The following is an 18,585-nucleotide window of genomic DNA, read 5'->3' as shown; positions in this document are numbered from 1 at the left end:
TGGCTGAGAAGAAGAATAGGATTCTAATCCCTTATCAGTCACCAGTAAACTGATGTAAGGGGAGGTGAGAGAAGACTCAATGTTGAGGAGAAAAGCATTTTGAGGAGAAAAGCATTTTGGCTCCTCTGAAATAAAATATTAACCCTACCCAGGCATCAAACCTTGTAATTTATAAGCCACAGTGGATTTCCAGGGCATTTGGTCTGTTCTTGCATCAAGACAGTTAAATGATCTCCTTTTTAACTAAGAGCTAAACGACTGCAGAAGCAGGGCTTAAATTCACGACTTGCAACTATCAGTTTCATAAATTTTAGAAACGAAAATCTTTTACGTTGCTTTAAAATTCTCTAAAAATATCAGGGCTTCCCTGGTGGCGCAGTGGTTGAGAATCTGCCTGCCAATGCAGGGGACACGGGTTCGAGCCCTGGTCTGGGAAGATCCCACATGCCGCGGAGCAACTAGGCCCGTGAGCCAAAATTACTGAGCCTGCGCGTCTGGAGCCTGCGTTCCTCAACAAGAGAGGCCACGAGAGTGAGAGGCCCGTGCACTGCGATGAAGAGTGGCTCCCATTTGCCGCAACTAGAGAAAGCCCTCGCACAGAAACGAAGACCTAACACAGCCATAAATAAATAAATAAATAAATAAATAAATAAATAAATAAATAAATAAAATTTAAAAATATCAAATGCCTGAGTTCTTGGCATATCAAATACCAGTTCAGTATAGAACTGGTCAAGAAAAATACGTAAAGAAATTTAAGAGGACAAGGCAGTTGAAGTAACAACCACCACAAAAACAGTAATAAAAACTCTAAACACAAAGAACTCTGGAAAACTTTTTGGACAGTTCTGATTTTAGATTTCATACAATGCTTTAAGCTATAGAATGCATGCCATTAAAACAAAGGATATGAGAAGGCCAAGCACTGAAGTTTTATTTAAAATAATGTAGTTTTTACAGATAAAAGATACTGCTATCTAGATTCTGGATTTAAGTTGTAATTTAATCTATTCATTAAATAATTATTATTTAAATAAAATTCTCAGTGACAACAGATGTTGAAAATACCCTCTGGGAGAACCTACATTTTTATTAAGATGCTAAAATTCAATCTAATAAATACTTGCCTCTTTGGAAAACTTGTATTTCTTAAAAATCAAAGACTTTTTTCTGTCCCAGAGTTATTTCTTCACTACCCAATCTAGCCCTAGATCCTATCAGACCACATTATTACAACAGTAGATTAAGAAGGATATCTGTACCTTGATTAGGCAAGTACTTCATCAGTCCTAAAGATGCAGAGCATAATTTGCAAATGAGAACAAAATGTTTAAAAATTAAAACGAGACTGACATCAAGGCCCTAGCCTTTAACACAAATACAGTTGATTCTCATTATTCACAGAATTAGAGAACATGGAACCATTGTTGATAGAGGAAACACGAGGTTGGGTTCTTGCAAGCCTCTGGTCACATAGTTTCATTAACTGATCAATACATAACATTGATTAATGTGTGTTTCTGTTTAAAGATGCCTTATTTAATATGTATATTGTTGATTTATTAACAATGAAGTTTCAGCTGACAGCCCTATGACTCATGTCTGAATGAGGCTTATCTAACACAGTATTTTCTCCATAAGGTACATCAAGGCCCTCCTGCATTTAGAAATACTTGACAACACTTTGGCACTACACTTGGGGCCATTTTAAACAGAGAAATTGTCAACAAAAGGAACAAAAATGCAAAATATATGGCATTACATGGACTGCAAAAAGAACATGTTTATAGTATGAGACCTGAAACAAGAAGAGAGAATGTCCCCTTGTTCAACCTCAGCTGGAAACTCGCAGTTGGGCAACTCAAATTCCCTCCTTATGCCATACATAAATGAACATGGAAGCACCGTATTGATTTGGGGGTTACAAATAAATTTAGCGAGTAGGCAGATCTGCAAATATGAAATCCGGGAAAAATGAGGACTGAATGTACTAAGCCATGCTATCGTGGCCCAACGAATACTGGATAAAACATGGTGTGTAGGAGCCTAGGTGTGGATGGCAAAATTAACCAACAGTTAATACGTCACTTTTGTAAATTAGCTTCCCAGTCCAACAGGTTTTTAAGGTGGCATAATTAATTGGCCAGTAATTCTGACATGGCCTTACAGGCTCTAATTTGACAAAACAGCAATTAAAGCTTATTGTTCAATTAAATACAATTATCCAATAAACTTTTTAGAGCATACAAAGAATAGCAAATACAACTCATCTGAAGCAAAAGTACATGAATTTTATACTTTATATAGCCATCATAAAAGTTTTAAGCGTAAGTTTTCCTTAACATATGCAGTTGGCAAACATTTGACTAAAATAATTAGGTCAAAACCCTTAACAAGTTTTAAAACTAAAATTTTTTTTCCTTCAAATATTTTAATTAACTTTACAACTGAGTTTGAGGGGGCAATGGTACCACCAATGAAGAATAAAGTACAGTTATTTAACTACTTTTGAAAATTTTCATTTTTCCATGAAAAAGTTCGCATCTTATAACAAGTATCCTTTTATAAGTATCCTTTATAAGCCGCAAGGAACCTGCAACATATAGACATAGTTTATCCCAAAATTATATTCATTCACTTTGATTTTTCATGCAGTATTTTACTAATAATGACTTTCATTTCTTTCACTTCTTAAAAGGACATCAAAGAGAAAATTTCACACTAATGGAATTGTGGTTTTTATTTACATAACTGACAAATGCAAATCCTTTCACATAAAATAACTGTACTAAAACAGGGGTCACCTTTCAGACCTAGGACCCAGTAAGACCCTGTACAGTAAACAGCTTCCCTTCCCAGGGTGCATAACAATCAGTTTAACAGGGCAAATGAGAAATATGATCCACAAAATGACTTTAGTTCAACTGAAGTCCGGGAAAGGGAATTTGTGAAGCATGAAGGTCTAAGAACAGCTGGTAATCCTGAGACTTCAAGGAAAGAACAATATGGGCAAGAGGGCTGGAGTGTTTTCTTTTGATAAGGGGAGAAAAGGGGATGGATGTAGGGAAGATCCACTGAAAGCAGAAAGAAAAGCATATGAAAGTGCAATTAAATTTAATTAAAATATAAAGAAACAGACTGTCACAGGCTTTCCCTTAATCTTAGAAGTAGTAGGGCCATTACTTCAAATTGATTACAAGAAAGAATAACAGCTAGCATTCCTATATGCCAAACTGTTCTATGCCTTTCACACAAATGTCTTACCTTCTGAGATGGGTACTATTAGGGTAAGTAGCCTAAGGCTCACGGCTCATAAGCAGTAGAAGAGGGATTCAGCTCAGGTGTGAGGTGGCTCTAGGACCTGAGACTAACCCATAAGCCCATAATTCAAACCAATTATTACACTTTTTTTTTTTACTGACATTTTAGTGGCTCTATCCTGAAGCATATAAAGTACTAGACTTATCTACTTGTGAATTCTCTTAAACATGTTTTAATAAATGGATAAATTAGCAGCTTGTTATAAAAAACTATTTAAAATTTATGAAGTCATCTCTCTCAAGTAGGTTGTTTTAACAATTTTATTTACAGATAATTAAAAGGATATTAAAAGGACAAGTTCCTGTCCAAATTAAGAAAGCAAGAATTACTGTGTGTGTGTGTGTGTGTGTGTGTGTGTGTGTGTGTGTGTGTGCGCAAAGCACTTCGGTACTTAGTAATCCTAAAGAGTAGCTATAAGAGGACTTTAAAGGTATCTTGTTTTTTATTTTTAATTCTTAGAAACATCAGCCAACAGTTTCTCTGTGTGCTTATGCTATGCGCTGCTTCATAATTTAATTCATTAAATAGCAGGATGAGACAGCTCAGCAGCAATTCCCAGGATTAGAGAAACTCTTGACATATTAAATGTCCCCGGATGAGTGTCCTGGTAGATCTACATGGCCATCTCCTTGATCAGACTTGACCATCAAGTCTAGACTAAGAAGCAATGCATGTGAATTTCTGTGGCCAAGCCCTGGGATGGACTGCTGGGTCTTCTACTTTTTTGCCTTTCCCACCCCTTGCTGTGAAGTCAAAGCTAGACAAGATTAAAGCTGCATGCTACAGAGGCATCTTCTTCATATCAATTGATCCAGGTGTAAATCAACCCTGGGCATCTGGCCCACTTAGTTTTAGTTTGGGACACTGATGAAGATATCTAGTTTTGTATTAAATATAAAACATGCTAAAGAAGGAAGCTTCAAGAAGTTTCAAGGTAGACATTGGGCAATCAGACCAGCTGGTCTTCATGAAAAAATGATTACAGTCACTCTATCTGCTCATGTTAACCAGCAGTAATACCTAGACTTCATCTACTAAGTCAAACCACAGCATCTCAGTCTGGTTATACTTCCAATGAAGTGTAGCCAAAACTATAATACTTTAGTGGTTAATTTTATGTGTCAGTTTGGCTAGGCTATAGTACCGAGTTATTTAATCAAATACTAGTGTGGGTGTTGCTGTGACAGTATTTTGTAGATGTGGTCTAACATCTACAATCAGTTGGCTTTAAAGTAAAGGGTATTACCCTCAATAATATGAAAGTCTTGTTTAATCAGCTGAAGGGCTTAAGAGCGAAATCTGAGGTTTCCAGTAGAAGAAAGAATTCTGCCTCAGGACTGTAGCATTAACTCCTGCTTGAGTTTCCAGCCTGCCAACCTGCCGTACATATATCAGACTTGCCAGCCTCACAATCATGTGAGCCAATTCCTTAAAATAACCCTCTTTATATATATTCTATTGGTCTCATTTCTCTGGAGAACGCTAACAAAACTTCTTATTGCTAGTCACATAACAATGTCTACCATATGTTTCAATTCCATAAAAATAAAAACTGCTATTGAAAAATGTTTGGAGAATAGGACTTTCAAAATCTGAGAAGAGGGATCAAGTGTGAGTTTTTCCCTTTGTAATTGTTAAGATGAACAGGTACTTAAACTAATAATCATTAAAATGAGGGGATTATCATAAAATGAAGTACATCATTTAAAAATAAAGAACTGAACAATCCTCATTAGAAAAATAAACAATAAACAAAGAACTTGAAGGCACTTCATAAAAGTAGCCAGCAAATAATGTAAAAATACCCAACCTCACTTGAAATCAAAGAAATAAAATTACATTGAGACATCATTTTCAAGCTTATCAGATTAGTGAAGATCTGAAAAGTAATACTTGTATTAGAGCATGGTGAAACAGATACACTGTTGATGGACGTGTGAAATGGCACAACTGCTCTAGGAGATAATGTGGTACTATATATTCAAGATCTTTTAAAATGCCCAAACTTTTCTACTCACTAGTTATACCTTTACAACTCTAATTTTTTGGGAAACAATAAAAAATGTAAAGATTTATTTAAAAAAATTTGTTACAGGGGCTTCCCTGGTGGCGCAGCGGTTGAGAGTCCGCCTGCCGATGCAGGGGACACGGGTTCGTGCCCCGGTCCGGGAAGATCCCACATGCCGCGGAGCAGCTGGGCCCCTGAGCCATGGCCGCAGAGTCTGCGTGTCCAGAGCCTGTGCTCCACAACGGGAGAGGCTACAACAGTGAGAGGCCCGCATACCGCAAAAAAATAAAAATAAAAAATAATTTGTTACAGAATTATCTTCAGTAGTTTGAAATTAGAAACCACTTATACAAGGAAATGGATAAATTATAGCATATTCATACAATAGAATAGTATACGTATAACCACTTCAAATACAGGCAGTTTTTGCTTTGCATGGTAGTACAGGACTGAAAAAAAATGTGCAAGCTGAAACCATGTAAAGTGATTTTAATCAATGGGAAAAACTGATTTATTCTACGACATTTAGAAATTTTTGTCAGAACACTGAAAACTTTTACTATCAGTTACACATATTCAGTGAAATGAAAAAAATAGTAAAACTATCAATAGTATGTATTTAGTACACTGTAATTTAAAGAATTAAAGTGTTTTCTTTGTAAAAAACTTATCAAGAGTCATTTGAACAGTGCTTGTCTTCTTTGTAAGGCATATAATGTATGATGCACAGTATCTTCTTTGCTTTGGAAAACTGTCACACGCCTTTTTAAGTTTGGATCAGCTTCCAACATTTATCCTTTGTGCTTTCAGTGTCATGCAATATCATCTCTGAGAGCTCTTTTATTTTTTTAAACATCTTTATTGGAGTATAATTGCTTTACAATAGTGTGTTAGCTTCTGCTTTATAACAAAGTGAATCAGTTATACATATACATATGGCCCCATATCTCTTCCCTCCCGCGTCTCCCTCCCTCCCACCCTCCCTATCCCACCCCTCCAGGTGGTCACAAAGCACCAAGCTGATCTCCCTGTGCTATGTGGCTGCTTCCCACTAGCTAGCTATTTTACGTTTGGTAGTGTATATAAGTCCAAGCTTTTTGCTGGCATCACTTCCTCTGGGACATCTTTATCCTTTTCATCACAACCATTTTCCTCATTTATGCTGATAAATTTATCTTCACTAAGTTCCTTTGACTACACATCTAGAGTCTCTCCAACCAGCTGGTTCTTCTATAATTCCTCTGAGGTTCTATATGAATCCCACTTCCAGCATTATCATTATTTATTTCTTTATTGCATTCTCATCCTTGTTGGCCAATTCCTTCTTTCAATGATCCATTTTTGTAAACTGTCATGTGGGTTTCTCACTGGATCAAGGAGGCAACACAATGGCATGTTTTGCTGTACGTGCATGAACTAAGATGCACAGTGACTGGTCACCAACACTTTGAAATGCGTGACTGGTTATGATGTGCATCTGTTATTTATGTAGTGTTTTGTGGACTGAGGAGTTAGCAGCAGTTTGTATTTCATGCAGCTTCTCAGTTAATACACCAGGTAACGGAATTCTGCATCGTGCTGAATTGGGAGACTCATGTTATATAACCGAACTGTGGTAACTGAAATTTGTGCATATTGGAACATGCAAGAGGGGGCTGCCTGTATTTTATGTAGTTTTAATGTTATGGGGAAATTACTATGATATAATTAGTTACCGCTGATACAAGAAAAAAAAGATACACAGTTAAAGTCTCTGAGTAAGCTGGATCTTGACTATATAAAAATGCATAGAAAAAGACTGGAAAGAAATGTTATTTCAACAGTATTTACTTAGTGCCTACCATGTGCCAAGAACTGTTCTAGGTGCTGGGAACAGCAATGAGCAAAGTGGACAAAAATTCATGTCTTTAAGAAACTTCCAGTCTAAAAGAGGAGGGGTGATGAGAACACATAATAACAAGATAAGATAAAGCAAAATATACAGCATGTCAGAGGTAAGATAATGCTTTGAAGAAAAAGCAAAGAAGGGGGATTGGGAGTGATGAGAACTGGACACATTATTCAAGATGGTAGTCATTGAAGGCTTCACTGAAAAATGACATCTGGGTGAAGAGCTGAGGGGTTAAGGAGTGAAGCCTGCCAAAATCTGGGAAAAGCAAGCAGAAAAAACAGTACCTGCAAAGCCCTCAGGCAAGCACTGGCTGAGGAAGCTGTGGCTGCGCAAGGTCAGCAGGAAGTGGAGGAAAGAACAGGGATGACACCAAAGGAGAAAACAGGCTGTGGGTGGGGTTGATTAAGAAGAGTGCCACAAACTGGCTTATATTTTATCATGATCTCTACTGAAAGGAGACCAGGTACTGTTTTGATTATAGTTCTATTTTGAAGGTAGAATCACAGAACTTGCTGATGGATTGGGTTTGGGATATGGAAGAGAAAGAAGACTGATTCCAGGAATTTTGGCGTGAGCAAGAATGGCATGACCAGTAACTGATATGAGGAAGACTTGTGGGTTGGTCAGGCTGGAGGGGAAGACCAGGATCTTAGTTTTGGAGCTGTTAACTTTGAGATACTTATTAGGCAAGGAAATAGAGATGTCAATTAGGCAACTGGATAGACAAGTCTGAAGTTCTGGCCCAAGGTCGAGGAAGATATTTATTTGAGAGTTGAAAGTGAGTAAGTCTGACGATACCACCAAGGGAGTAAGTGTAGAGATAAAAGAAATTGCTGTCCATGGCTTCAGCCACCCATCTGTCAGAAGTCTAGGAGATGAGGAACATATATTACTTGCCAGAAACAGGGTTAAGAAAGAAGTTAATTTAAAAACATAATTTAAAAAAAACTCAAGTTACCATATAACCCAGCATTTCTACTCCTAAGCATGTACCTAGGATGAAGTGAAAACATATGTCCACATGAAAACCTGTACACAAATGTTCACAGCAGCATTAGTCACAATAATCAAAAACTAGAAACAGGACTTCCCTGGTGGCGCAGTGGTTGAGAGTCCGCCTGCCGATGCAGGGGACACAGGTTCGTGCCCCGGTCTGGGAAGATCCCACATGCCACGGAGTGGCTGGGCCCGTAAGCCATGGCCGCTGAGCCTGCGCGTCCGGAGCCTGTGCTCCGCAACGGGAGAGGCCACAGCAGTGAGAGGCCCGCATACCGCAAAAACAAACAAACAAACAAAAAACTAGAAACAACCCCAAATGTCTATTAACTGATAAATGGATAAACTGTGGTATATCCATACAGTAAAATATTATTTGGCCATAAAAAGAATGAAGTACTACTATGTGCTACAACACAGGTGAACCTTGAAAACATTATAAGTGAGGGAAGCCAGTCACAAAAGAACATACTGTATGACTCTATTTACATGAAATGTTCAGAAGAGACAAATCTATAGAGACAGAAGGTAGATTTGTGCTTGCTTAACACTGAAGAGGTTAGGGGGAAATGAGAAATGACTACTAATCAGTACAGGATTTCTTTCAGGGGCAATGAAAATGTTCTAAAATTGTGTGCTGATGGCTGCACAACTTTGTGAATATATTAAAAACCACTGAATGTACATTTTAAGTGGGTGACTTGCATGATAGGTGAATTATATCTCAATAAAGCTGCTGCAATAACCAAAAACAAAAACAAACAAACAACTCCAAAACTAAAACTGGAGAATTCACAAAACAGAACTGGTTACTCTTGCATCCTTAATTGATGCTCACCCCAAATCTAAACCTTCTCTTCCATGCATTATGACAGTAAACTTAAAAAGTAAAAGTTAACTGTAGAAAATCTACAAAGATAAACAAAATACATAAAGAAGAAAATTAAAAATCATCCATAAATCCACATACTTTCAAATTTCAGGTTTGAAATCATTTTTTCCCCCTGCTTATTTACATTTATTTTGGTCAAAACACACTTGAAACCATACTGTGTAGTTGTATATCCTTTTTGTTTCACACATTACATGGTGTTCTTCAAAAACATGTTCTTTATATGCCTGTATTACATTATATGGCTATACCACAACTTTTTTTTTGTTTTTGTTTTTGCGGTACGTGGGCCTCTCACTGTTGTGGCCTCTCCCATTGCGGAGCACAGGCTCCGGACGCGCAGGCTCAGCAGCCATGGATCATGGGCCCAGCCGCTCTGCGGCATGTGGGATCCTCCCGGACCGGGGCACAAACCCGTGTCCCCTGCATCGGCAGGCGGACTCTCAACCACTGCACCACCAGGGAAGCCCCCACAACATATTTATTCTTTTAATTTTAAGGCATTTAAAAAGTTTCTATGTTTACTATTACAAATAGCCCTTTACCCGAACCTCTGAATAACTCTATTTGATAAGAACAACTTTCTAGAAATGGAATTACTTTGTTAAAATATGTGAATATTTTTAACTCTTAAAATACTGCCTTACAGAAGAGCTATATTTATCCTGTCATCAACAGTGCACAGGGACCCAATTTACCACAAACTGAAGTAGTTCTTGTCAGTTTAAAATTTCTTCCAGTATGTAAAAATATTATCTCATTTAATTTGGGACTTACTGCTTATTAGTGATAAACTTATTTTCACACTGACATCTTTTGTAAACTGCCAAGTTACACCCTTCTTTGCCCTTCCGGGACATCAGTCATTTTCCTATGGTTTTACTTTGTGAGTGCTTTTATGTATTCCTCCTTCTATTACCAATAACATTTTGTCATTTGTATTTTCAGTTTGATGATGGTGGCTTTGACTTACTAAAGTTAAAATATTGATGTAAATGACTCAATTTTTTCCTTTATGAATTCTTTTTCTAAAAAAAGAAAATCTTTCCCCAAACTGGTAAGAAAAATGGTCACCAAGATTTCCTTCTAATAGTTTTTGCTTTTTATGTACTCTTCTTTGCAAAATTTACTGAGTATTTAGCACATGAATGAATGTACTATGCTAATAGCTTTACATCTACTAGCTCATTTAATCCTCATAATCACCCTACTAGAGGTTTTTTTTGTTTTTCTCATTACTTCATAATGAAGGGGAGATTAAATTATATGACTAAGGTAACAGTTAATAAGATGTAGACAGAGATTTAATGTTAAAGCAATCCAAAGCCATATTCATGCCACTGTGCGCATATCCATATTAGGATATCTTAATAGAGCTGTGCTTTGCTGTTGGGTTCTCTTATTATATCCCCACCCCAGAAACAATAGCCAATTATTAAAGTATATAACTCCTTACTTAAGTTCAATAAATTGAAGTTCAATAGTCATTGAAGGTTAAATAAATTCTTGTCCACACCCTTGAATCAAATACTTTTTGTTCTATGGTTTTTTAGAGTAATATTGTGGATGTCTCTAAGTGAAAGTGTAATAAGCATGCCACTTGACTTTAGGGTGCAGACCTAACTGGTTTTATTTAGCAGAACCAGACTAAAACACATTTTATTAGCTCCACAAGACAAAAGAAAAAGATTCATGGTAACTTCCACAAGAATCTACTGTAAGGATAAGCTTATGTTGTATTTTTAATCAATGCCCTCTCTCATTTATTTAGTTTTTCATCATGTAGTTAAAAACTGCTCACAAACTGGTGCTTAAATGAACACACATCAGATTCTTGATAATATTCCTCCGCTCAATGAGTATTAAAAAGTTCTTGTTTTACTTTGTTTAAATTGCCCTGGTTTACTTATGTGATTATTGTAAGCATTCTCAAAATGCTTTTTGAAAATAGGCAGAGAATAAATAGTATTAATGACAATTAATGCTGCTCAAAGCTATGAATTCAGCAAATTACTAGGGTATAATTTTAAGTGTGCGTTCAGCACAAAGTAAAATTAAGTAGGTTGATACTATCTAAGTTGAAAAGGACAAATTACATGCTATACCCATATACTTTACTACAAATTGCGACCGGAACATAACATCATATTTTAACCCTTATTTATAAGCTTTTCTGACAAATATCACATTAAATTTAAACAATGAATTAAGCCTAATTAAGTCAAGTAGTTGAGAGCTCAGAAAGTTATGGCTAGAACACCAGCCTTGCCGAAAGACTATATATACAACTAAATCCTGATTGCTCCTCTTCTTCAATCTCAAAGTCTATCTCAAAAGAAGATATTAATACTTGCCCATTTTATTCTGTTGATACAGCAATTAAAAGTTCACATAGGGCTTCCCTGATGGCGCAGTGGTTGAGAGTCCGCCTGCTGATGCAGGGGACACGGGTTCGTGCCCCGGTCCGGGAAGATCCCACATGCCATGGAGCAGCTGGGCCCGTGAGCCATGGCCGCTGAGCCTGCGCGTCCGGAGCCTGTGCTCCACAACGGGAGAGGCCACAGCAGTGAGAGGCCCACGTACCGCAAAAACAAAAACAAACACAAACAAACAAACAAAAAAGTTCACATAATTATACCCTTCATATACTGCTCTGTACATGCTAATAAAAATAAAGTACTGTTCTTACCAGTGTCTTATGGATTTGGGTTATATTTTATTTTGACTTTGATAATCCAGCTAAAATTTTGATTTACAGAATTTACTAATGGTAACCATTTCCCTATGTTCCGTTTAAACTTCCAGAGTTAAACTACTAAGGGTTCCTGGCTTTGGTTCACTGTGAACCACACAGAAATTGTTCTTACCTTTACACCTTGAATGAGACCATTCATGAGGAATGTGTGTTGAGGAAATGTTTCATGCAGAACCTACAAAAAGCAAACAAACATCAAGAAAAATTCAAAAGCAAATTAAAGGAAATGATTTCTGCCTCTGTTAATGGCAGACTAGGTAAACAAAATAAACCCTGGAATGAAAAAAATTTAGGTAACAATGACTTATGAAAAGGTAACAAGATAGTGAGGCAGAAATCTAAATAAAGCAGTAACCTAAAAAGGTTATGCCCAACATTCAGCTGCTTTTGCTACAAAAGCATTTGTAGCAAAAATAAACTGTTAAATTGGCTACCCCCTCAACCACCTACAATTTTAAGTATGTACTACAAGCAGCTATACAAACTCAGGTATGAACCTGCAGCCCAGCTTCATGTCACCTACGAAGTCCAGGAAACCTCAAACCTTTAAATTTGGATTACAGTGATGCAGACTGGTAGCACCTCCAGATGTCTAGGAAGAAAAATATCTAAAATCATTTCTGAAAAGGTCATCACCTCGGCTTCAAATCAACCGTATGTGTATTTTTCAAATATAATGACAAGCACATAATCAAAGGTAATCAGATACAAAAGTAAATAAGACATCATGAACAGCAACAAGCAAACAAAACTACAAAACAGAAACAGACTCTCAAAGACCTCACATTTTGGGATTACTCAACAGACTTTAAAATTAGCATGTTTATTACTTTGTTGCAAGATATATAAAACAAGCTTGAAACTTTGTAGCAGATTAAAAGAACAAAAAGAAATCCTAGAAGAGAAAAAATGCATTAACTTTAAATTAGAAACTCAATGGATATGTTTAACAAGATTAGACACAGCTTAAAGAGAATAACTGAACCGAAAAGTTCGTCAAAAGAAGTCATTCAGAATGCAGCATAGAGAGACAAAAAGACAGAATATAAGAGAAAAAGTAAGAAACACAGAGGGTCCAGTAAGAAAGTCTGACAATTAAACTTGTCCAGTAATGAGAATGAGGCAGAGACAATATTTCAGGAGCCAATGGCTGAGAATGTACTAGAACCAATGACAGACATCAATGCAGAGATTAAAGCAGCCTAACAACTTTTAAGCAGTATAAAAAGAAATCCACATTCACAATTAAAATTATAGAGAACCAAAGAAAAATACCTATAAACAGCCAGAGAAATACAGATTGCTTTCAAAAGAACAACAGTTAGACTGTTTCATAATTGTAACAACTGAACCCAGACAAGGAGCATGCTATTCTATCATCAATATAATGAGAAAAACAAAACAAATGCCAATCTAAAATTCTATACCCAGTTAAAATGTCCTTTGAGGACAAAGGCAAATATAACATTTTTGACCTAGCAAAAACTAGGTTACTAACTTACAGTAATGAGTTTACTAACTTATAGACCCCAATTAATAAAATATAAAAAATATACTTCCAGGAGAAGGAAAATAATCCAGATGTAATTAAGGTTCAAGATGCAAAACAGAATAAAGAGCAAAGAAAATGGTAAATATGAGAGTAAAGATATTATTAGACTTTGATAAGTTTGCATGTAATGCCATGGTAACCAAAAATGACAGGAATAGAGTAGAATACTTCTAATATAATAGGAGAAAAATTAACCTAACTATTCAATGCAAAAGAAGGCAAAAAGGAATAAAATGACAACTGAGAACTGTGGTACACAGAACAAAATAATGAGGTAACTGAATTCACGTAGACTTAATACACCAGTTAAAAGGCAAAAAGTATACCACTCTAAAACCAAATTTTAGACAGAAACTGAACCACAGCATTTGGAACCACAGGATCTCTTATACATTGCTGGTAGAAATCTAAATTAGTATAATCACTTTGCAAAACAATTTAGCAAAATCTGGTTAAACTGAACTTTTGAATACCTATGATCCAGCAGTGTTTAACCACCAAAGAAAATCAAGCATGTGAACGCCAGGACATGTACAAGAATGTTTATAGCAGCACTGTATAGACAATGGAACAACTGGAAACAAATGTTCACTACCAGGAGAACAGAAAAATAACTTGTGTTAAAAGTACATAATAGAAAAAAAAGCTTGAAGTCCCAGAAGACAACAGAACATTATACATGTTATATACTCTTTTTTAGAAGTTCAAAAATAGTCAGAATTAAATAACATAGATATATCTTTGTGTGTGTATACATATAATAATGTGAGCTAGAACTAGAAAATAATCAAGTAAATGATAAATAAATAAATTCAGAATTGTGGTTGTCTTTGTGGGGGAGGCAGGGAAAGAGTAGGCAAAGAGGACACAGATAGAAATAAACTGTTGTTGGGTTAAGCATGGGTTCACAGGTGTTCCAAACATCCTTAAAAAATATGTTATAGAAATAAATTTTAAAAACAAAGAAGGATAAAACATAAAATAAGGGGGGATGAATGTTTCATTCCATGAGTGAAACAATGAAATCTATGTATCATGAAAAAAGAGTTATGATTAATCTAATTCTATGCACCTGAAGTCCTATGAATTATAAAAAAGGGGGGCAGGATAGAGCAACTGTATTCTAACTTTAGACAGTTTATCTCCACAGGTTCTTCAAAAAATGAAATTAAAATGTATCCATAGAAAAATTACTTCCAATCTATCTCCTAACACATAATTTTTAAGGTTTAGAAAAAATGTGTCATCTAAGCTAGTGGCATTTGAACTCTACTTCCTGTACTGAAAAAACAGAAAAGTAAATGAAGGACACCAAATATCTCAAGCAGAAAATCATCAAAGTTTTCAGAAAAATCTTCCTTAAATAACAAATTTCACAGGATACAGAGATACAGAAATTTTCTTTAAAGAAAAAGGAATACAAATCAATATTAGAACTGTTTAATAATTTGTCATATGTACCACCGAAATATGGTACAATAGCAATACACCAGAGTCAGTATATTTTAAATAAAGTTTCTCTGATCTTGGGTGTGCCAGTTATTTATCCATTGTCTTAGCCCCACTTTTTCCCTATTATACTCTGTCAGACCAAGGCTGAGAGCTTACAGATATTTTTCTAACTCCCCTTTGCCCATGGATTTCTTCACAGTTTTTGCCAGTGGGAAACAATAGGGTTGGGGTAGTGCTGGTGAACACTACGCCAATAACTTCAGAGCTGTCTTCATTCTGTCAAAGGGGCAGCAATGCTTCTCCTCTGCTGCCCCCTGCTTCGTCCTCACCCTCCAGACCTCTGACCTCCCCTAAAACTATTCTACACTCAACATGACCCAAACATGCATTCACTTATGCAGGTGATGCAATCTAGGAATAAGAGATAACCTCTTTAATTTGGCAAAACCATATCCATGTATGAATGACAGAACTTGGATTTACTGAACTGCACATTAAAATAAAGATCTAATGGAATTTCTGGCAGTACGAGAGACTGTTTCTGGGTAATAGAGCCATGATGCAGGAAGTTCCTCTAAAAATTTTCAATCTGTGCTTTTTAAAACTTTCCTACTTTTTCCTATTTAAAAAAAAAGAAATAGTAAAGTTTTATTAAACAAGTACGTAAAACAAAACAAGTCAATAAATTTTTTTTTACAAAGCTAAGGACTAAACCTTCACAAAATAAAGCAGCTGAAAACAGCAACGTTCCAAACTTATGATAAATTCAAAAAAATTAAAATAAAGTATATAATTTTACTACAAAAGACAATAACTGTTACCATAATAAAGTAAACCTAATGATAAAAAGTATATTAAATATCTCAGATAAGATCAAAGCTTTCATTTTAAATATCTTTTTATACTAAAAACTTCAAGAAAGATATTATCTTTTTTCTTGAGAAGGAATACAGTAAACATAAAATACAATGGCATTTGCTTATCACTTAAAAAAGAAATTTAGAAACTTCAGAGAACTGAATTGACTTCCAGTACAATGAAGCTAATAAATATCTGTGTGTGTATATATATTACATTCAAACATACACACATATATAGCTGTTCTTCTCCACTTCTACCTAAAGTATCACTGATATGACAGAAAAAATATGAAATCAATTTATAGCATTCACTATTTACTTGGAAGAATAGTGAAACACTTCTGGATGATACAGAGCAGATAGGAAAACGCTGAAAATGAACCCTAAACGAGTTGAAGAAAATAGTCACATGTTAAGGTGAAAAAGATCTTTGAAGTAAATTTTTCAGAATCCAAGGAAAAAACAAAAAAACAGAACTGGAGGAGGAGGAAGAACATCCATAACTGAATAGGTCATTAAAAGGTTACAAAATAAGCCCCTGCTATCTTGCTCTCAAAGCTGCTGACCACTATATTTGTCCCCAAGATAACAATCACAAGCATAGTTCTCTGAAGTGGGGCTTGTAAGTGGGATACGTGCAGAACTGAATGGGGGTGGGATTCAAAACTTAGTTTCCCAGGTCACTTATGGCTGCCAAGAGTGCCACAAAGCCTTACAATCACTTGAGAAACTACTTCAGCACTACAGAGGAAATCCCAGAGCACCCAGACTTCCAGAACTCCTACAAGCAGTGCTTGTATTCGGTACTACAGAACAGGGATTTCCACCTGGGCTGGAGAATGACACTCTATAAGCTACCTGAGGTGTCTAGAACATGGGTGGCAAATTGGTAAAATGATATGCTTTCTGACTCATATTTTCCAAAGTGAGCTGGCTGTCATGTGTAGATTTCAGGAAATTTCACCAAACTCCATATGGTTTTCTAGTATTTCATAGGAAGTCAGAAGATTTCAAAACATGGGGCCTGAACTGCCATGTCATCGACTGGCTAAGTAGATAGTGGCTGCTGCAGTAGAAAGAGCATGTATTCCACCGATAACACCAACCCATTCTTACCCCCACTTCTCACGTTTACTACACTTGCATAGCCCCAGAAGACATTTGTTTTCACAATCCCTGACCTACCCCCTCATCTGTAAATATAAATATGTATAAAATTCAACAAAAGAAGTTGAAAAAAAACACTGGAAGGCACAAAAAAGAACATAGAAAGGAAAAGATGATCTACCTCACTGCCAAATAACCAAATCATGGTAGGAAACAGAAGAAAGCTTTAAAATAAGTATAAGTGTCCTCCAAAAGTTTCAAGAGGATGCCACATGCATTAAAAACAATGTGTTACACAAGGACCAGCACCAAACAAAGCAAAACAAGTAAGGAAAGTCTTCAAGAATTGATTAGAAGATAATATAGAAAGAGGAAGAAGAGCACCAGAATGGAAATATAATAGGGTAAATCTAACTGAATACTGACTGTATAAAATATAACAATGTATTATATTGTTTAAAAAATATATAATTTAGCTGCACAACAATAATGGAGGTAGAAGAGAAACACATCTCTCTCAACATATGGCAGAACAGGTAGACAAAAACTTCAGTGATTATATAAAAGGCATCAAACATAATTAACTCAAAATAGTTAACACTTAAAACACTATTCCAACCACAAAATACTTGCTCTCTTTAGCTCACATGGAACATTTATCAGAATTAACCATATACTAGAATATAAAGCAAACTTCAACAAATTTCAAAGAACCGAAACAATTCATCACAATATGTTCTCTAATAATGCAAGCTAGAAAAATCCCAAATGTTTAGAAATTAGAAAATACACTTCCAATAATCCGTGATTCAAAGAAGTTATAAGAAATATTAGAAAAAAGAATGAACAAAATGATAATAAAGATATAATAAATTAAACCTCATGAGTTATATGTATATCAATATTAATGCTTGAAAGGAATTTAGTTTTAAATACATGTAACTGAAAACCAAAAAAGGGCTGAAATCAATGTTCTAAGCTTCTTTATGAAGAAGCTAGGAAAAGAACAGCAAATCCAACCCAAAGAAATAAGGAAATGAGGTAATGTTTTAAAAAAGAGAAATCAGGGGCTTCCCTGGTGGCGCAGTGGTTGAGAGTCCACCTGCCGATGCAGGGGACATGGGTTCGTGCCCCGGTCCAGGAAGATCCCACATGCCGTGGAGCGGCTGGGCCCGTAAGCCATGGCCGCTGAGCCTGCGCGTCCAGCGCCTGTGCTCCGCAACGGGAGAGGCCACAACAGTGAGAGGCCCGTGTACTGCCAAAAAAAATAAATAAATAAATAAAATAAAAAAGAGAAATCGATGAAATAAAATCCAAACATTCAATAATGGAAATCAACAAAGCCAAAAATAACTTCTTTGAAAGCTTAGTAAAAGTGATAAACTATCAATAAGATTAACCAAGGGAAAAAACACAAATTACTAATAACAAGAATGAAGATTACGTACAGCAAAGGAAACCATCAACAAAATGAAAAGGCAACCTACTAACTAGGAGAAAATATGTGCAAATCATGTACCTATAATAGGTTAATATCCAAAATATATGAATAACTCATACAACTCAATAGCAAAAAACAGAACAGTGTGACTAAAAAATGGGCAGAAGATCTGAACAGACATTTTTCCAAAGAAGACATACTGATGGCCAACAGGTACATGAAAGATGCTTAATATCACTAATCACCAGGGAAATGCAAATCAAAACCACAATGAGATATATCATCTAACACCTGTTAGAATGGCTATTAT

The 18,585-nt window shown here is 35.9% G+C and overlaps 1 protein-coding gene across 2 annotated transcripts in view; it reads right to left on the bottom strand.

Annotated features, from left to right (window-relative positions):
• Nucleotides 1-18,585, bottom strand: part of MFSD14B (major facilitator superfamily domain containing 14B) — an 81,589-nt gene that overhangs the window by 21,974 nt on the left and 41,030 nt on the right. For both annotated transcript variants that reach the window (XM_079925502.1, XM_079925503.1), the window contains exon 3: nucleotides 11,976-12,038. In XM_079925502.1, coding sequence (XP_079781628.1) covers nucleotides 11,976-12,038 — 63 coding nt within the window. The remainder of the gene's footprint in view (nucleotides 1-11,975; nucleotides 12,039-18,585) is intronic.

This window comes from Stenella coeruleoalba (genome assembly GCF_951394435.1).
Source record: "Stenella coeruleoalba genome assembly, chromosome: 7".
Lineage (NCBI taxonomy): Eukaryota > Metazoa > Chordata > Mammalia > Artiodactyla > Delphinidae > Stenella > Stenella coeruleoalba.
This window is presented reverse-complemented; position numbering and strand designations above follow the sequence as displayed.